Raw genomic sequence first — 21,789 nt, forward strand, 5'->3', positions numbered from 1 at the left:
GCAGCCGGGATTTGATCCCGCGACCTGCGGGTCAGAAGCCCAGTACCTTACCCACAAAACCACCGCGGTGGGGCCAGTTTGCACTGCTCCTTTAGTGTTTGTTAGAAGCTGTTACTATAACCAGAAACAACATGAAAAGCCGTATCTCCTGTCGTAAAAGAAGTTTTGCCAAGGCAATTACCAGTATTATATTTTTTGTGTGTGACAGGCAAGCAGTATGACTCAGTAAATGTGACAAAATTATGAAAACAGCTTTAATTCTTTTATTTTAAAATCTTAGTTTATAGTAAAAAAACAAGGCACACAGTATATCTTTTGATCATGCTCAGAAGTGGCGATGAGATGACGAATTCGTCTGAAAGGGAGCCAGCTTTTGGTATCACTCAAGGTTAGGTCGTCTGTTCCTGTCCTTTCTTCTTTTAGATCCCCCTCGTGAATTCTTTTGGTTTCCTGCCTGCGTCAACCGCTTGTTCTCTTCTCTGCGTTCCGGCACGACTGGTGGTTCATGCCCACCGAATCCACCAAATCCAAAGTTGAAACGTCTTGGGACATCTTCTGGCCTGTAAGGCTGTTGGGCAGCATACGTTGGCTGGAGATCATGCTTGGGCGCAGCTTGGTCAATGTGACCTTGAAGATGCCCAAGAGCAGCATTGACACCGTGATTTATTGCGTGAGAAGCATGCTGCGCGACACCATGCGCTATGTCTGGTATCAAGCCACCACCAATATCTGGGACAAGGTGACCTCCTACGCCACCGCTGATGCCACCTGGAAGTCTTCCACCGAAGTGGACGCCAACATCACCGTGATCACCACCGTGAAGGCCGGTAGCAAGGCCTCCGTGAAGTTCACCAGCATTGCCGACTCCGATGCCACCTTGGACTCCGCCGCCAAGACCTAAGCCGAAGTTACCGCCATGACTTAAGCCAACGCCGCCACCAAGGCCTAAGCCGAAGCCACCACCTGCATGACCCAACTGGCCGATGTCAGGCCTGTAAGGCTCCTGAGCGATGGGGCCATAGCCAGATGGCGATATATGATGCGTCGCATCTTCAGGTCTGTATGGCTCCTGAGCGAATGGACGATTTAAGCTGGGAGACCCGGGACTGACAGTGTCTTCAGGATTAAATGGCAATTGACTTATCGGAGAAAGCGGATTCCACGGATGCTGTTCTACAACGTCCTCCGGCCTATACGGTTCTTGTGATATTTGGCTCATTGACCCTGACTGTCGAGTTTTCTCCTTTGAGGCTTGTTGACGTGAACGCTCTTGCTCATTTGGTAGGCTCGGCTTTGATAGATTTCTTGGTGGTACGTCCTCTGGCCGATACGGCTCTTGCACAATTTGGCTAATTGGTTCAGGTCGCGTTGGTTGCTGTGTTAATTCTTCTGATCTGTATGGTTCCTCGGCGATTGGACCTGCTGGTTTCGCTGGTGTCGGCTCTTCAACATCTTCAGGTCTGTAGGGTTCTTGCGCAACTTGGCTGAATAGTTCAGGACGCATTGGTTTCTCTGTCACGTCTTCTGGTCTGAGTGGTTCCTGAGCGATCTGACCAGCCGGTCGCACTTGTGTTGGCTCTTCAATATCTTCAGGCCTGTAGGGTTCTTGCACGATTTGCCTAAATGGCTCAGGCTGCTTTGATTTCTCCGTTGCCTGTTCTGGTCTGAATGGTTCCTGGGCCATCGGACCAGCCGGTTTCGCTTGTGTTGGCTCTTCAACTTCTTCGGGCTTGTAGGGTTCTTGCGCGATTTGGCTAAATGGTTCAAGCCGCTTTGGTTTCTCTGTCACGTCTACTGGTCTGAATGGTTCCTGGCCGATTGGTCCTGCAGGTTTCACTGGTGTTGGTTCTTCGACATCTTCAGGCCTGTACGGTTCTTGTGCGATTTGGCTGATTGGTTCCGGTCGCTTCGGTTGCCCTGTTACGTTTTCTGGTTTGAATGCTTCCTGGGCGATTGGTTTGGCTGGTATCACTGGGGTAGGCTCTTCAACATCCTCGGGTCTGTAGGGTTCTTGCGCAATTTCGCTGAATGGTTCAGGCTGTTTTGGTTTCTTTGTCATGTCTTCTGGTCTGAATGGTTTCTGGCCGATCGGACCTGCTGGGTTCACTGGTGTGGGCTCTTCGGCATCTTCAGGCCTGTAGGGCTCTTGTGCGATTTGGCTGATGGGCTCCGGTTGCTTTGGTTGCTCTGTTACGTCTTCTGGTCTAAATGGTGCTTGGGAAATCGGTCCTGCCGGTTTCCCTGGTGATGACTCTTCCACATCTTCGGGCCTGTAGGGTTCTTGTGCGATTTGACTTATTGGTTCCGGCCTGTTCGGGTGCTCCGTTATGTCTTCTGGTCTGAATGGTTGCTGGGCGATCGGGCCGGCTGGTTTTGCTGGTGTTGGCTCTCCAACATCTTCAGGTCTGTAGGGTTCTTGTGCAATTTGGCTGATTGGCTCAGGTCGTTTTGGCTGTTCGGCCATGTCTTCCGGTTTGTATGGTTGCTGAGCTATAGGCTCAAATCTGATTGGCTTGTCTTCTTCCCTCTCTGGATTGTAGGGCATTTGGGCAATAGGAACATTACTTTCGGGTACACCTGGCTTCAACTCAAGTTCAGGTTTGTTCGCTTGTTCATGTCCAAGTGCCTGATCTCCTTGCATTGTTTTGTACATACTGGTGTTTGTTAAGGGGACCTTGACACCGAGGAAGCCATCGTTACCATGGGGTTCTTCTCGTTCTCCAGTATTGGGAACGCAAGGCGTACAGGAACACGCGACAGGTTGGTTGAAGGATCTTGCTAGCTTTCTCCCATTCCGACATCTCAGTTCAATCTTCATCGTGCTCCAAGTCAAGGGCTTGCAACACTTGCAGTCAGACTGAAACTCCTCTGAATCTCCTGCAAAAACATTAAGTTTTCTGTAAAAAATGTTTTGTTGGCACTGCGACGAAGGCCTAGAAAGAAGTGAAAAAATGCAGGCAAGCATTCGGGAAAATATTCGTATGTTTAGTTGTCCTGTATGCCCTTTGGTCACGAGCTGTCAGTTAATATGCCAATTGATATGTTTCTTTGTATTCGAAGGCAGAAATTCATCTTGGCGCCGCTAAAAGCACTACGTTTGTACTGCGTGTAAATCACTAGATATTCGTGATTAGGTGGTTACAATATTGTTATTTGAATATATTTCGTAGTTAAGAGTATGTTGATGACTCTGGCTTATTTTGTATGGACTTCTTTTAAGTGAACGCATTCGGCTGCATGCTAAGCGTTCATTAGGGCCTTCTCAGTGAGAATATTGCGACGTTGTGTGGATGGCTTCGCTACGTAATATTAGTATTAGCTAACTTCTGTCGTGAAAGTTGCCTTTTACTATAACGTTATAAGTATTAGTTACCAGTCGCAAAATAAGCATGCGATTCACAGTTGCCGGCACACTCCATGACTCCTTGAACTGGCTCTGTGTTGACGCAAAGTCCCCACTTTTGATGGCGGTACGTGAACATGTTGAGGGTTTGCTGAAGCTCCATTGGTGCGGGCGAGCAGACTTCTTCGGAAACTGCGCAAAGGAACATTGGGAAGGAAGAATTGACACATGCACTTTATTTTGCATACTTTGCGGTTGCGTTCCACCACAGAAGGCAGCATGAAGCGGAAGAAGCATCGTAATTTGCTTTTAACGTTTTACCTTGCCCACCGTTAAGAAGCTTGCGAGCTATTTTAATACTAGACTCATAGAAATCCGGAGGGGGCATCATGATTGCGTACTTTTTCTACAAGTTTGAGCGCAGTGAGATTTACAGCACCTGGCTACTAGTGGTTTATGTGTTTCACGTGCCACGGTATAACGTGCGGGATACTTAATCAACTTAATCTATACTTAATGAACGTCTATCACAAACGCTTTAACACACTTCCTAATACAAATGAATGCCTTGAATAATGATCACATCTTATGCATTCATTTGTTCTCGTTGACTGGTTTTGATTGTTTTTTTTAATTGTTCTCTGCTATTTGGTACCAATGTGTTCTGGGCTTCCTTTTTTTTTCTTGATGAAGTACACGTTATTTTGAGAAGTAAGTTGCTATGGTGTTGCAGTGCAGAAGCTGTATATTATAAAGATACATTAGCCCTAACAGCTTTCGGAAGCATTGTGTGTTTCTGGTACCAAACTAGAAAAATTGCGTCGCTACTTCAGACTTCGCTAATTCATTCCAGCTGAACTGCTCAGCAAAATGCCTGCACCCTTAGCATAATGTTCATTTGGAAATATGTTTCTTATCGTCAAGTACACTCTCTATTCACGACAATTTGAGACACTCGTAAGCAAAGGGTAAACATTAAGTGGTGAATTTGGTAGCGCGGTAAACCTACGCAAGTTATAGCTTACCAGTGGTGATGTTACATTTTTGGCAGCACTGATTTTCATCCCACACAATCATATCCTGAAATGAAAAAACACAACATGTGTTAGTATTCGTAACTGAAAAAAAAAGTGTGTCTCCAGAAAAGGAAAAGCTGGAGTGAAAAGAAGGGTGATGACACCATCCGTTGCATATATTGTAAGTATTTGGGCCTGCAAATACTTACAACTAATAAGCAAATACTAACGCCAGAAAACGTAATATTAAGTACCATATCGTCATTTCGATGCATATTTGCTTGTCCAAGTGCGAATAAAAACCACTCGGGACAAATGATGGCAACACAAGTATCCGATTAATGCGCCTGAACAGCAATTGTCTTTCCATGGGGGTAGAACGGTTAAGACTCGTGGATGGTGTGATGTCACTGCGCGTTAAAGAACACGAGATGGTCGAAATTTCCGGAATAATAATAATAATAATAATAATAATAATAATAATAATAATAATAATAATAATAATAATAATAATAATAATAATAATAATAATAATAATAATAATAATAATAATAATAATAATAATAATAATAATAATAATAATAATAATAATAATAATAATAATAATAATAAAAATAATAATAATAATAATAATAATAATAATAATAATAATAATAATAAATATATAAAGCTGGGGTCTCACGTCCCAAAACCATGATATGATTTTGAAGGGCGCCGCAGATTCCGAAAGTTTCGACCACCTGGTGTTCCTTAACGTATACTGACTTAGCACAATACACATGTCCCTGGCATTTCGCCTTTATTTGAAATGCGACCGCCACGGCCGAGGTCGAACCAGTGACCTTTGGGTGAGCAGCCGGGCATCAGTACACCACCACGGCGCGGTCTCATTAACAATAATGTTACTGAGCAGGAAGGGTATCATTTAAGTCGAAGTAGAAAGCTGCTTCCGCACCCTCACGTCGGGTTCCTCCCTAGGTGTGACCGAGTGTCAAACTGCGCAATATGACAAAGGCCGTATAATAACGCGTATCGTTCTTCTCCGAAACTGTAGCCACTCTTCGGCTTCATCATGATAATGAAAACTGACAAATCAGGACACGAAAGCACACAAAACAACACTCGTGTCCTGGTAATTTCGCCAAGTTTAAGAACGTCTCTCTTTTTCGACTTAGAAGCACGTCATACTTCATTGCACGGTAAAGGCAGATTGCTCCATAACACGGTATATTGCACGCGCTTTCGTGAAAAAGTTTTCTGCGAAAAAAATACATTCATTTGCAGCAAAACTGCTGGGGGACACCATGGTGAAAAGTGAGTGAAGACCGCTGGAGAAGTACTTCAGCAAGCATTCAGAAAAAGCAGAAGAACAGAAAAGAATGGAAGTGTGCAGAAGGTCGGAGGTAGAGAAGGTAGAAAGGAAGCTTCAAGGAAAAATCCTGGGAACACGCGGTGTCGTTTGAGGCTACGTTTTGACAGGGGGATTTGTGTTCTTCAAATCTGCAAGTGCACACCTTAGCCGTAGGCTCCGACGACACCACGTCTTCCCGAATTTTTCATTTTTTCAGCAGCTACATGGCATAAAAATTTTCTAGGGAAGCTTAAAAGGTGCCCACATTTATGAATAAAAGGTTTCACGCACGTGCACATATGGTCAGCCGCAAAATTAACTTTCACTGTCACAGGCTGAAATAAGCCTTGTATCTAGGCGATTAAGAAGGGCTACCTTTTCACCTGGCTAGGTCTCAACAAGGCACAGAAAATATTTTATTTTACCGCTTGCTCGAACTCTCATGCATTACATGACCTATATCATATACATCATATATATCTCTGGAGGGAAGCAACAAAATGCCCCGCCGCGGTGGTCTAGTCGCAAAGGTACTCGGCTGCTGACCCGCAGGTCGCGGCATAGAATCTCGGCAGCGGCGGCTGCATTTCCGATGAAGGCGGAAATGTTGTAGGCCCGTATGCTCAGATTTGGGCGCACGTTAAAGAACCCCAGGTGGTCAAAATTTCCGGAGCCCTCCACTACGGCGTCTCTCATAATCATATGGTGGGTTTGGGACGTTAAACCTCAGATATCAATCAAATCAAATCAGGGAAGCAACAACGTCAACCGGACATTTGGTAAAGCGTTCATGCGAAGTGACACACTCCTTTTGAAATGGTCTTTTTGCAGGTTGGTGGATTCTGTATGTTTCTTTCTCAATACAAAGTGTTCTCTCGCATATGGCATGCACACCTTAACAATGCAGCCTTTCAATAAAGGCTCCGTGGACGCCGTCATAATACCATGGTCGGTTGTATATGCGGATGACTCTCCAAATATGCACTGTACAGTCACTGACTTTACCCTTTGTACGAGCGCATAGCGTCGCTGTCAGCGCATTTCAGCAGTGTAATCCGCGTTTTTGGTCATGTAGTGCATTAGAGTGCACATTGGATGCAATCAACGAAAGCCCAAACTAAGAACGACTTTTTTTTTTTAATGTTTTCCTTCTGCTGGCAGAGCGAGCCACGTCCTGTTTTCTCACGGTAATTTGAGGAACCGGGACTAATCGGGAAATCCACAAGCCTCCTAAAAAAATTGGTGCGGTGCCGGGTGTTATCGGCGCAACTTTTTCCTGCAAAGGGTCCCCCAGATCAATAACAGGAGTTTACTGCGACTTACTTTCCTTTCGCCTGTATCTTAGGGGTTCGATGCGACTTGCCCGAAGTGCTTACCTTGGGGCACTTTTTGGGCACAGGCGCGCAGGAAGGGCTGTTGTAGACTGTGCGCACGCTGTCGCCATGCTGCTCGCACGAAGCGGCGTAGCACGGATAGACGGTCGAGTTCCAGCGAGTGCCGACCGGGTGCAGCGTGCCGGCCTCGTCACAAGCCACCACCTGGCAGCGCGGACAGCACTCGCCCTTGGCCGGGCCGATCTCCTGTGAATTCTGGAGCGCCACATAGGACGGGACATCGTTATTGACCATTCCGAAACACTTTTGCGCGGGCTAAACTTCAGTAGCGCTCTTTCGGTAATGAAAACATACGCAAATGAGCTACAGCGACGGTCATCTCTCCGGCCGTCCACTTTATTGGGGTGGGACGCGCTACTCGAAGGTCACAGGTTCGGTCCCTACCAGCGGCAAGGTATCTTTTCGTCCACCTCTGTTGGTTCACATAAGCATTACGTTCAATAAGGTCCCATACTCTTGCCTTGTTGCCTTTTAGTTCTCATTAATTTAGCACTTCTTGTTTTCGTTCCGAAAGAAAATTTCATAATGCTGTGTAGTAATTTATGTTACTATTTTCATGTTACATTGCCGTTGGCTGAAGACCGAGCATTCGTTGTAATCATTTGGCTTTCTATTTTGATTCAATGCTCGTCCTGGTGCCCTTTTATGAAATTACTCTTCATGTAATTCACTTATAGTTTTGCAGAAATCTGCGCCTCTCATGTGTATAGTGTATAATTTTTTATTCATGTCATTAACTTGTAACCCACTCTTGCCTCAGGCTTGCAATACACATCGCCAGTATTCAAATAAATAAATAAATAAATAAATAAATAAATAAATAAATAAATAAATAAATAAATAAATAAATAAATAAATAAATAAATAAATAAATAAATAAATAAATAAGGCTTTGCTGGTATGCCATGTGGCCTTCCCGGTATTTATCCTTGCCACAATACCCAGCCTGCAAAGAGGAGAGGACTCACCTCCGGGCACTTCGGACACACGATGGAGCGAAGCACCTTGTGTACTTCTCCCGCCGCTGTTCTCTCGCAAACATGCGACTGGCACGGGTCCTCGCGAGACTGCCACACGTCGCCGGGCTGCGTGAAAATTGCGACACTCCAAAATATATTCGTTTTTTCAGCTACAGCTCAAGATAAGGAAAAAAAAAAAACATTATGTGCACGATTGTGTATTTTGCTGACACCTATAAGGAAGATTATGTGGACGGTGAAAAGGCGTAAAGAAGGCGCCGACCAAAAAGCACTTTACACACAATTGTACTGATAAACTTCGGAGTCGTACCACGCAACGAGTGTTCATTCACATGGCTTAAAACTCAGTGTGCGCGTTCGTGCAGGCTTCCCAAGTGGACGACAAGCGGTCATTAAGCATCATGGAAAGGATTCTTTTATTCAAAACACCACCGTGTTCGACGATCGTTCTACGTACCATGTTCCACGACCAGCGGCAAGAGAGAAATAACTTCATTGTGTTCAGCGCTTTGGGGAACACTGCTGGTCTCCACCTAAACGGCAGCCAGTAACGCTTGTCCTGATCTCTTTCCGTCGCATGTTCTTTATGTGCGCTCTGTTTTATGAATGAGAACGAATAACCAAGAAGCCTAAACCTCCTTCCTTTTGAAGGCCAGTAGCCCTTGCGTCCTGGCGGCTTTTCCGGCCAGCTGGACCGCCCAGAGTTGCTCTTGCGCAGCGGAACTTAACAGTACAGCCTCAATATTTTTCTTTGTCTTTGCTCGAAATGAGTACAACCAAAAAAGAAATCAGGCTTGCCTTTGTGAACTGTATTTGATTCTTTTTATGCAAGGATTGAAGCGAACTTGTTGCAGGGTAATTACGTACTTCATCTTATGCTAATTAACGTTAATTATGGAAACTCACAATTTCGCATTCCCTCATTTTCTTCCTCGAAGTGTAATACTGAGTGCCCTGGAATTATGCCACGTGACTTGCAGCCAGTACATGATGATCGGTGCCTGACGGGAACATACCAGATGTTCCAGCTGCCGTCGTTGTGCACAATGAGGCAATGGAATAACGTTGGGTGACCATGTACGCAAATAAAGATGGAGCAAGCAGCACACATACACTGAAGAAAGAGTACCGTCATTTCAGTTCGGCGGAGTATCAGTAGTTTTGATTTGTTCCGCACTCAGTATACATACACAGCAGGTCATGAAAAATATAATCACGGATTATTAATAAACAGGAAAATACACAGATTTTCACTGGTTCCACTATTTTCATTACGATTATTTTTATGTACAGTCTGACTTTCGGGCTGATTTCAGTGAGAATAATTAAATATGTTACCAACTGATGCACTGACCAATGTAATGACTTAATTGAATATGTAAATATATAAATAATAGTCCGAGCGAACACGATATTGGGATCAGCACCAGGACAGTTACTTTTATGACAGTGCATTACAGTTAGTGGGTAGCGCATGAAACACCATCTGCAAGAAAGTGTCACATATCTTGTGTAAAATGTGGAATTCGCATGTTGTAGGACACATGGTTTAGGTAGGAATCTATGGCGACAGATTTTAGCATTCGAAGAAACAACTGAGCGTATGTGACCATGCATAGTAAGCTTCGAAGATATATTCAACAGCAGCGCAAAAAAAGAATTCGAAGTGCATAAGTCATTTTCCAACATAATCATACTTTATATTTCTTCCACAGAAGTGTTTCGGCCAGAACATTACAGCAATGCTAGAAAAACGCTGAAGAAAGTTTTGGTGAAGCGCTTACTTTGTGTGTGCTATTCGTTGCATAAAGCAGTCCTCTTGCACTCACATATAGTCCTATTGACTAAATAAAAGTATGTACTTGCCTCACGTATGTTCCCGTAGTCATCCTTGCAGAAGAGTCGCACGATGCTGGGACAGCAGCGCAGAGGCACGTCCACCACGGTCAAGTAGTAGTCCTGCGTGAATCATAAACAACGAGCTCTACGTTCAATGGTTCACGGCAAAGTTAGCCATTAATTGCGTCATCTCTCGCTAATAAAGAATCTTATCGCACTTATCAGGAATATATGTCAGGCGTCTAGTGAAAATTAGCCGGTGAAATGACAGAATTTTTACGGCACACTGTTACTCGAGGTGGCTCTCCTCATTTTTAATAATCAAATCATCATAATCTGCACTTTTAATGCAAGAAAGTCGCGTTTTAAATTACACGATGATGATATATATGCATCAAGCTCAAGTTCCTGTGTTTTCTGTTTCCAAAAAATTGCCGCTGGCGAGGTATTTTTCAGTTAAGCATTAGCTCTTCATTCCTACACTCACATCAATAACGAAATTCCGTTCGGATGTCATGATTGAAAAAAATAAATCCTGCTTCTCAGTTCTCTTTCATCTCACTGAATTCATGCATTGTCTTGATACTTATTTAATCACCATGGATGTCCATTGTGAAATGGCGTCCATAGCGAAATGGAAATGGATTATTTGTAACAACTGCATAATCCAATCAATAGGTTCCTTGTATGCACATAATCATGCACGTATAAAGCTTAGTAGTAGAGGAATAGAAAATCTAAAACTGCAACATAACGAAAAATCTAGATAACTTGCGTCTGCTCAGAAGCACACTCTATAAATGATACATTCAATATCGGGAAATGACAACGTTTGACAATGAAATCAGAAGGTTAATACGCAGCCATAGGTACGCGTACACGCGCAATAATGTGCTGTTTACTTGAACTTGTTATTGGGCTAGTTGGTTCATTGTGAAGAAAGATGAATGACGCAACGTGGGTAGGCAAAAAAAAAAAGGACAGGACAAAGCTTCAGGACAGGATGAGGCTCTATCATGTCCCCTTCCTACTTTGTTTCGTTTACCTGGGTTGCATCATTCACCTTTCTTCAGAATACGCTGTTGAATGTGGTCAGGTGTTCTTTTCCCTCTATCAATCGTTATAACTGTGGGGTTTTGTTTTTCTTCTTGCACTCACATCTGTTTTAACTAAAAAAAAAACTTAATTTTTGGAGTGAGTGGTGTAAATATTTAAAATTCTTTATTTGAGAAAATTTGACGATGAAAAGAGTGAGTACGTTAATGATCGAGCTGGTTGGAGATCATGTTCTGCTGTATCGTCACACTCAGTATCAGTACAGTGACCTGCTCAAGAAAGTAAGAATAAGTAATTAGGCTGGCAAGACCTCGATTTCCACCAGCTTGCTCTAAAAAAAAGTGCACCTATGTTCTGGTTGTGACAATACGACTCGGTTGTTTTCTCCCGTCTCAGTTCTTGCTGTCTATCCTGCTTATTTAGCGAACGCAATTCACGCTCATATTACGAACTACACGCGTTGGTGACCTTTTTCTACGTAAGCACCGGAGTAACTTTCTCAAGGTCAAGTGTGTAGGCAGAAATGAAAGGTCAAAACTCGGTGAAGATTTACCCGGAGGCTACACTAGAAATAAACACAAATACATGTTCTCGATGGATGAGAATTAACAAATGATGATGCCAAGAAAACTACTGGAGATGTTATTAGCAGCAGGGTAATTGCAAAATAAATTTTAAAAAGACAAAAAGATTCCTTTCCGCAGGTAGGGACCGGATCTCCGACGTTCGAGTAACGCGTTCAAAAGTCGACAAACTGAGCTACTGTGGCGGCGCTCTCCTTGTCCAATTTACAAGGCATAAGTGTGCGTTCATACCTGTGCGTGTTAGTCGAAGGTCCAGTCTCTGGCAGAGGGCAAGTTATTTTTTCACCTTCGTTTTTTTCTTCACATCTACATGACAATTACTACTAACAAACAAGTAGATAAGACTAGTTGGTACAGATAGATCTAGATGGTGCAGGAGGAAGGGATAAAACGCTATAAAGTTCACATTTACACGCGTATGATGTAACTAAGTGTGGTGAGCATTTAACGCATTTCTTTAGACAGTCGAACACCTACTTATATACAAAGGAACCTTAAATGAAAAGCGAGCTCACTAGCATGAATCGTCACGTTATATAAAGCTGAATCCTTATGGTCATTATAGGCATGCGCAAGATGGTTCATTGAGGGAGGGATCAATATTTGCCGCAGCACCTCCCCTTGCTTTTTCGTGTCCGAAAAAAAGAAAACCGGAGACGAAACACAACCTCTGCAAACACAACCTCTGCACTTAAAGGGCAGCTTGCACAGAGGGTTCCAAGCCTGAAGGCATTGCAGAGCTGGACAGTTTTCTTTGTTTTTCTGCAGCTTACTCTTTGCTTCTCTCTTCTTTTCCTGTTACCTTTTCGGATATTTTCTTCTGTTTATTTCAATTTATTTCTATCACCATCAAGGCACTCGAAGATCTAAAGGAAGGAGACTTCTCCTTGACGCGAGCACCCGGCCGAATGTGCGGCTTTGCCTGAGTTACGTTTCACTGCGACAGCCCGTCCCCCTAAATTGCTCCGCACTTAATAAAAAAGTTTGGTTCACAGCTTTTTCGGCACAAAAATGTGAAGTTAAGAGAACTTTGAGAGCAACATCAGCTGAACTGCACGGCCGCCATGGTTGTCAGAAACCAGTGCGGCCACATCCCGGAACATTAAGCTAAGATTGGCAGGTCCGATGGGCAGCTTAGATGGGCAGGTTAAGGTACAAGGTCAGCCCGATGACCAACGCATCGATACAATCTCACCTTGTCGTCGGGCAGCTCGGCACTCTCGTAGCAGGTCTCTTGCGTACATCGCGCCATGAACTGAGATCCGGATCCGTCGCAAGTGCAGTTTCGGCATAGGCCATCCTTCCAAACGCTGTTAGCCTGAGAAACAAAACAAAAACATGTAGAAACAAACATACGAGCTTTTCTACTCTACTATAGTAAACATGAAGCAATGTTTAGGCGAATAAATAGTTCATTATTGGAAAACGTTAATAAGGGTAAAAAGAATTTTCTCAAGTCACGTCGATAACAATGATGTTATTCATGTCATGGCTATGAAGTCATTTCTTCATTCACTAGGATGCTTTCGTAGCAATTATAGCAGCCTAATATTCAAGCCAGCTTTATCATATTTTGTTTAAATAACTTGCCGGTGTCAAATACGCTGGTAACACTAAACAACAACATCAACTAATCAAACTTTTCCGCCATAACTTGTCATTATCCCCCCCCCCCCCTTTTTGTGCAACGATCAATTAATGTCTACTTTGCACCCCCCCCCCCCCCCCAACATTCCCACGAATGGTTTCAGAAGCCCTTCAAATCTTCACAGCGTCCTTTAGGTGATCCTAGTGTTTTGTGTTCAGTATACCCTTTCACGTTCTCATGCTCACTTTTCTCGTAATTGTTTTATACATTGCTATTGCACGCTGTTAATTTCTTAGATTTCATTTCACTTCGCCCCACTCTATAGTTTTTCCCGTGGAGGTGTTTCTGACACTCGTCTTTCTTGTTTCAAATTCATCTTGTTATGATTCAAATAATAATGCTTAATTTTATGTAGCGATTTTTATAAATAACTGTTACTTTCTCAAATAGATAACAACGTAGAACCTAAACTGCTCTTATATTTTTTATTTTGTATATGAATACTGCAGGCCCTGAAAAGGCGCAGGCAAGAGGGGAAAGGCACAAACATACAGTACAAAGTGTGCAGATATAAAAAAATATACTAACAACAAAGTGAATCTACCAACAAGTAAACAAGCCCTGCAAATTGTGAAACAACGAAAAAGAACATACATAATGAAAAATATCAACAACACACAACTATATAATCAATGTACAAGTGTATATGTAAAAAAGGGGTACTAGCAAAAAAATCTTTTTTTTTTAATCAGAAAAGGTTGGGTTTAAGATGTAATGAACGCGATAGAGTTGGTGCTGCTGAGCGCACTAAGAGTAGGCTGTCCCCGTCCACCACTGTTCTAGGGAAAAAGGAATGCTTAAGTATGTTGGTTTTGGCATTGTGAGGCGTTAATGTGGCAGTGTGGCAATGTCTTATACGGCGAGCAGCGAGAGGCTTAACATAAAGTTCAGGAGAAAGAGACAACTTATTACTATAATGTAGGAACAGAAATTTCAGCCTGGGAGTTTTTCTTCTTAGTTGCAAGCACTGAATGTTGATGGACACTTGGAGAGTCACTAAAACGATATTTACTTTACTGATTTACGCTGGATCCTTTCCAGCGCATCAATGTTAGTTTAGTGTAAGGTCTTATAAGATAGCTGTGTATTCTAGCTTAAAACGAACAAGAGAAGTATAATCGGTTAGACGGGTCTCTGCAGGAGCGCATATGTCAATGTTCGGCTGAGAGAGCATGAGTTCTCGCTTCGAGGGGTTGCGCAACTTCATCTACTGGTTCACTGTGGGTTATGTGGGTGTTGTCCTATATTTAACAAAACCACCGTCATTGTTAAACACGCGAATGAATTGACAAGAAAAATTGCTAGGGCTTATGAAAACTGTATCAGTGAAGCATTCGTTTATTTGCATGAGAAAGAATTTTATTACTTGTGTTCATCTTGAGTATCTGTATATATATATATATATATATATATATATATATATATATATATATATATATATATATATATATATATATATATATATATAATATGTGTGTGTGCGTGTTTCACAACTCAATTAATAAAAATCAGTTGAGAGTCAGCGCCATCCTTTCTTTCTGGTATTGCGCTGTAAACCAAGTTCACCATGTACCACAATCAAAGATGGACGCAGGGAAGATAAGAGGACGGACGCTGTCAGGCGCCTTCTTTCCTATGTCTGTTTTTTCTTGTACGCTACATTTTATGAGGGATGTTTAGACACACAGTAACATATTGGATTCCTCATTAATCTGAAGCCATGCATGACGGCCTCTTTTATGTCCCCACGGTTGCGATCGGCTGCACGCCGCTCCAAGTGAAGCATTCAAGCGATTTCCAGTCCACGTATCGGAAGATACGTTAGGAGGGGCCGATGAATTTTGCTTCAATTCATTCGTGAGAAACGACGCCTTACGTGCCGAGAAACCGCGGGCGGGTCAGCAAAGAACGCAGATGACCGGGCATTGAATTGACGTACCTCGTAGAAAGACACGTTCTGGCGATGCACCTCCACGGGAACCTCCCGTCCTTCGTCGTTGATTTCGTACTGGTGCGTGTACAGGCAAACTCCCTCTGGGGCTTCTGCAAGAGTAGGCGGAAAAGGAGAGAGAATGAAAAATGATGATTTCACTTTTGAAACATGCAGACGTGGAAATAGAAAACCGATTTGAAAATGTGACCAAAGCTGTTACGATGCTGAATCGGCAGTTTTCTCAATTTACGTTTGGTGCTTCAAATGACCTTCCCGATATGCGAAGTCACGAATAAAGTTCTTACTCTGAGACAAGTTGGCGGCCACAGTTTGTCGTGTGATTGTTTCGTTCGGTCCTCGGTGTAGCACAGAGGAAGCCGATTGTCAAAGAAATGTCCTCCACCTATCTTCACTTACTCCTTCGTCACATAGCGCGAGAAAAAAAAAAAAAACACCGTCCGCAACCGTTTCTACGCAAACTCGTGCTCGTAAATGATAATCTCGGTGCTATGACACAACTTTTTTAACGAATAAACATCAGATTCATTGTTGTACAGTCAGCCGCATAAAATATGGGAGCATGATCGGGGTTCGAAGCGCAATGCGATAGAGAACCTCGTGAGCACGAGCTTCTCAACCACTGACCTGGCTTCGGTGCTTGGTTCATGTCTCAACCATGCCACAAGCAAATGAATGTGCGCGGAACTCCGGCCGTCTATGCCAAGTACACTTTTCACGCCATAATTGTTACTTTTGTGAAGCGCCCACTACGAAAACATAATTTTGAGCGCGTGTAATGAACGAGCTGTTAAAACACTCACTAGTTGCGCGATTCCCATGTTTCGACGCCTGACATTATTCTACGTTCTTGTCATGCCACACTACGAGCGTTAAGGGCAATGCTTCTACTACATAACCTTCATATTATGTTTTTTTGGGGGGGGGGGGGGGGGATCAGCTTGAAGCAGCAGCATAGATCTGTGGCAGAACACCTTTTTGCCACGCAGACGGCTTGGGTTTGATTCTCACTCAAAGTGACGTTTTTATTTCTTGTTTAATTTGCATCTTTAATGATTTTCAGTCACGAATAAGATTATTTTTTTTGTCACTATTAATGACAGTCACACCTACACCGGAGTTTCTGCGAAACAAGCTCTTTAACGTTATCGCGTCAATATTAAAAAACAATTCAATATTAAAACATCCACTGTGGTCGTTTCTCGTATCATTGAAAAGACACATAGACTACAGTTGTACAGAGAAGCAATGTTGCACAAAAAAGACCTCCAGTGAGTCCCTAACACATAGGATTATGTGAAGGGCTGTGTCGCTCTGGAGATTTACAACAATTACACGTACCGTGAAGACCATAACAGTGATGGCGTACACTAAGCAGAGCATGAGAGGTAGCAGTGTAACGATTGAAAACGGCACTATGCGAATTGCATAACTTTTGTTCGAAACACGCACACTCGCAGACTACGCTGTCATTCATCATCATTACCATCATCATTCTCAGCCTGTTTTATTCCGCTGCAGAACAAAGGCCCTATGCTGTGCTCTATGCTATGCCAGATGATCCCATTTAATCCCGGTGAGCTTCCTGATTACGTCACTACATCTAACTATTTGCCTTCCCAGGCAGTGTTTCCCATTCTTTGGTAGCCTTTCTGCTACTGCTTCTTTCTACCGTTTCTCTGCTCTAGCACTACGTCATCAGCATAGATCTATTTTTTTTTTCGCTCTATGTTGACTAGAATATTTGCGGATCCAGTCTGTTCCGTTGCACACTCTGCCGCCCTCCGACCTTCTATGCTATTTTTATCACTTTACGTTTCATTGCATGCCGCATGGTCCTCAGTTTTGGATCTAGTTGTTTTTTGTCATTACTTTTGTTTCTGTTTTCCGTTCGATTTGTTAAACGTCATTACGTTGATTGTAATTCCAGTTACACGCAACGTTAGAGTTGGCCACATAAACAGGAACATATGTGAAACGCAAACTATGCTGCAAAAAGCGTTATTTCTTCAACTCCGTAATATCGGAGCAAAAGAAAAAAAACTAATGCTGAAAAGAGTTCGCACATGAAATGAGAACAGTATTGGGGGACACTACTGTCTCGTATGTTCAAAGTCTTCGTGCTGTCGCTTTCAAAAGCATTCTCATGCACCGCGTGCCGTAAGAGTTATTAAAAGCTACTGCATCGCGGTTTCACTTCAATCTATTTAGTCTAAGAATGAAGTTTGGCACTGTTGAACAGCGAAACCTGCCTGTTTCTTTGTACCGTGCAGAACCGTGACTGTTTCTTTTATGATTTCACAGTTTGCAACGTGATCTTCTTTCTCAGCTTCTCTATTGCTGAATGAATCCGAAAGCGCACATTGGTAAATTGTGACGCTCCATTGGATCTTATGAGTTTCTGAGCTTCTTCGCAGGTATAACGTCCTCACATAAACACTGGCACCGTCAATTTTGTTCGCTTCACGATAAACTTGTCTGCAGGAAAAGTAGTGCTACAGGAACTACAGGAACTATAGATATCACCTTTATGAAAGATTTTGTGTAGCCAGTTTTCAACAAAGCCATGAAAAGCAGACAACAATCTCAAAGTTAAAAAAAAAACAAGCAGTAGCTCATAAAATAGTGAATGAAACTCGGTAAACTGAAGGGCGTATGCGTGCTTCCGTGGCCCGTCATAGAGCACAGGATACAAGCATTTCGTAGAGATTGCATGCAGTAAATGAAAAAGAACATAATAGTGCTCCTCAAAACAATATATGAATAAATTTCATTATCTGACTGATTGATTGATTGTTCATTTTATTCATGTCAAGATACAGTATCATTACATGAATAAGTCTTGATACTGTGGGTAATCATGACATACTGACAAAACAATTTAAAACGATGAAGTATAGTTATGCTTTATTAAAAGAAACTGCTAGATCCCTCTTTCATAAAAATAGTTTTGTAGAAGTATGTGCACTTTTATTAACGTAATGAAATATAAAAGATGAGAAAGAGCCGTGGCGGGAAGAAATAGTGGTGGGTGAATGAAATCAAGAAATTCGCAAGCATGACATCGAATCAGCTCAAGCAGGGGTGTAAATTATTGGGAGAGTCCTTCTTAGGCTGACGACAGTGATCATGATAAATTTTACTCAACATATATCCTCAAAATACAAGGTGGTCTGCGTTTTCGACATTCACGCTTTCAAATGAAAGTAATATTTGAATAAAACATTAGTCGTTCACAACCCAAAAACAAATGCAAGCTCCACCCATGATACTACGGCGCGTTTGTCAATCGTTTAGGTAAAATAAACGTGTAAGCTAGTTTCCTTCTGAACGAAAAGTACTTTTTTTTGTGTGCTTAGGTAAACGCCGAGTTTTTCTGTCTTCTGCACAGCTTGCTTTTATTGCGATGACAATTATATGTACACTCTCGGCTAAATCTTGCCGCCGGCGTCGACGTCACTCACCGTATATGTATAAGGATCTATATATATGAAAATGCAAGAAAGAAAAAGGAACCCCAGAAAAGGACTCCGGCGTGTAGAATCGAACTTCGGTCCTCTGAATCATGAATGCAAGGTGTTCACTACTGCGCCACCGAGGAGCACACCCTTTAACGTTCAAACGGCAAGCTAGTTTTATATACCACTTAGCGCAGCTTACGGGCATCCCGGGGGGAATTGTGTTTTTAGCGTTACCAGCAAGATGGCGCAATGAGCGCGCGTCACCACATTGCGCGGCCGCGCGTGCTCTAATCTCCCACGCGTCATTGCCCCGCTTGGAGGATGTGAGCGATGCTCCTTCGCGTGCCCTTATCTCGCGGTGGGGAGGAGGGAAGGATCGTACGTCTTGGCTGGTCTCGGGCGTTACCTGGAACGATTCCGTTCTAGTTACCGGGTGCACAAAGGTCACTGCATTCATTGCAGTCTCGGTTTGCGAAAAGCGCGCACTTTCCACACACAGCGAAGTAACAACTGAGACGCCTATTCACGTGAATCTGTACCTGTGAGTACGTTTCGTTCGTCATATGTGCATGAGAAACGCGGGGTACGTTTCGATATGTTTTGCATTCTGCGCGTGACCTTCCAATTTGTTGCTATCGTGTTCATTGCTTGGCCTCGTTAATTCATCTTGACGTAAACTTTACGCGTATCTAAAAATAAATTTTTGTCATTACTACCAACAACAAAAGAATTTTAGTGAGGTGTTATGTTCGAATCTACGATAAAATTTGCCATGTGGTTCAAGTTTTTGGTGCATTACCAGACTTTAGTCCCACCGTGGTGATCTAGTGGTTAACGCACTCGGATTCTGACTCGCAGGTGGTCGCGGGATCAAATTAGCTGCGACGACTGGATTTTCCATTGTAGGCCATGTGTTCAAATTTAAGTGCACGCTAAAAAATTCCAGGTGGTCAAAATTTCTGAAGCACTCCACTACGGCGTCTCTCATAATCATACAGTTGTTTTGGGACGTTAAATTCCACATATCACTCAAATCATCAATGACCAAACTTTAGGACAAGTTGCTTTATTATGTTCGATCAGGCACACGTCCTGTCCTCCTGCTTTGGTTCCTGTCTTATTATTAGCACTCATTTATATGATATGTCATGATGTTGTGCGACGTAATGAAGGCAACATGTGGTGACGTCTCCCTGCGATGATGATGTTTGTGCCGGAGACGTGTTGACGCCGCCGAAGCCATCAGTGGTCAGTTCTGGTATTTTAGGAAACGTATAAGACATTCTTTCATTTATAAGTCAGTCAATACGAGGGTAGATTAGTTACTCACTGCACTTGTAGTTGTTGCAGCATGCCCCAGGAGTGGCGATTAGCTTCGTGCCGGTCGGGCAAGTAGGCTCGGGTGGACACTTTTCCGGGTAGCAGATGGCTTCGAGTGTGGCGCAGCATCCCTCCGGCGTCATCACAACCTCCTGGCCGATCTCCAAGTCGGTGGGCCACACCACGGGAGGGCACAGTGCAGGGTCGCACTCTGTAGAAAGGAAGGTTATCAGAAAAACAGTTGTCCGAGGCTTCTTTCAGAGGAATTGGTCATTTAAAAGAAGTTCAACAACCATTGATAAAACTGCCTGTAGCTTCGTTGGGCGTTAAAATATAAATGAACAGGCATTCTCAGAGTGTGTATCGAGTTTTCTTATGTTTTTTACGTTGCTACGTTTTTGACGTCTTGGTTTGACAGCAGAAATGTTATGGTCGAGGTTTTGTGTGTGTCGTAGATATAAAATTTTCCCTACCATTAACCGACGCGTGCTCAATAATGACCGCTCAATCATTCTGTACAGATGACTTAAAAAGATAGCAAAGCAACTGAACTGAAACGTGGCAACCAGCTCCGATGTTACCCAGCCTTACGCCATTAAGAGCATGCTGGCTAAATTTATAATTTTTAACGCACCACCAAACTTCCTCCCTCCAACACACAATTTAAAATATATATCTCAGTGTTCTAGTCAAACAGGTTAACAAGAAAAAAAAACACTACTCACGTAGAAAGCATTTCTGAAAATAGAAGACACGCCTCCGCCATGTTACACTAGCTACTATTAAACATTAGTTGACAGCGAAGAAAAATCAGCGTTTGCCTGTCACGCTTTGCGCATTCTAAGTCGGCAATTTTCGCAGTCCGAGACTGCTTGACTGGTGCTTCAGCGTAACTAGTTTGGTTAAGAAGGCTGAAAGTGCTGGTAAACTTTAGTACATGTCAAGCTAGCACGACGCATCCAGATAAGCCACTCATAGCGTTAAAATAAAGTCATACAACACGATCAAAATTTTTAACTTACTAGAATTACATCCGTATGAAGTAGTCATTAGACGCAAGGCGTTGACGTAATGAATCTCTGCAACTATCCTATTTCTGTAGGGTGTAAAAAGTGGTATCTAGAAAATGTCCAGCTTTAAACACGGCCCCAATGAAACTATGTGAATGTATCATACGGCATACAACTTTCCCACAGTGAATCACGCTCTACATCAACATTGTTTATTTGCAGGAAAAAAATACAGAATTTCCCTGCGAAAGTCAGAGACTGAAGGCTAAAAGCCTGACGAGTTCTCACTCCCTACTAACTATTTTTTGTAAACACTCTTCATTAACTCCACGTTACTTTCGTGAGGGAAAAAAAATAAAGCCAGCTCCATGACTGTGTAATCGAAGCAAGAAGCAAAGCAGGCATGTAAGTGCCACTTTCTGGTGAACATAGATTTGAGTTCTTTGGCCTTTCATGCACCATTCTTTATCTTTTTCAACACCGTCCTCTTCCTTATTTAAGATAGACTTCTTTGGTGCTCCTTCGTGGCTCAGTGGTTAACGCCTAGCCACTCACGTAGATAGACTTCTTTTGTTTTTGTTCATCATTCTTCTTCATAGTTTTCTACATCTCAATTTTTCAAGTTCCTTTCCTTCATCTTTTCCTGCGTCTTCATCATTATCTCCTCGTCTCTTTATACACTGCTCCCTTTGCTGCAGACCTTTGTAGAAACAGGGAAAAAGGCGTCTGGGCGAAACGCAGGGAGCTCCTAGTATTATTGATCGAGGTGTACCGGTTCGAGCATTTTTTATCGTATTTCTCATCGAACCCGTATGCTGGCACAGTAGCGATACTTC

At 42.9% G+C, this 21,789-nt stretch overlaps 1 protein-coding gene across 3 annotated transcripts in view; it reads right to left on the minus strand.

Annotated features, from left to right (window-relative positions):
* Positions 1-240: 240 nt before the first annotated feature.
* The window catches only part of LOC119164825 (hemocytin-like), a 191,340-nt gene continuing 169,791 nt past the window's right edge, over positions 241-21,789 (minus strand). For all 3 annotated transcript variants that reach the window (XM_075873025.1, XM_075873023.1, XM_075873024.1), the window contains exons 69-77: positions 19,954-20,154; positions 15,151-15,254; positions 12,759-12,881; positions 9,951-10,043; positions 8,073-8,189; positions 7,087-7,299; positions 4,369-4,423; positions 3,374-3,535; positions 241-2,877 (exon numbers count right to left, since the gene is read on the minus strand). In XM_075873025.1, the coding sequence (XP_075729140.1) occupies positions 380-2,877; positions 3,374-3,535; positions 4,369-4,423; positions 7,087-7,299; positions 8,073-8,189; positions 9,951-10,043; positions 12,759-12,881; positions 15,151-15,254; positions 19,954-20,154 (3,566 nt within the window). In that variant the 3' untranslated portion in view covers positions 241-379. The remainder of the gene's footprint in view (positions 2,878-3,373; positions 3,536-4,368; positions 4,424-7,086; positions 7,300-8,072; positions 8,190-9,950; positions 10,044-12,758; positions 12,882-15,150; positions 15,255-19,953; positions 20,155-21,789) is intronic.

Source organism: Rhipicephalus microplus, chromosome 9 (genome assembly GCF_043290135.1).
Source record: "Rhipicephalus microplus isolate Deutch F79 chromosome 9, USDA_Rmic, whole genome shotgun sequence".
NCBI lineage: Eukaryota > Metazoa > Arthropoda > Arachnida > Ixodida > Ixodidae > Rhipicephalus > Rhipicephalus microplus.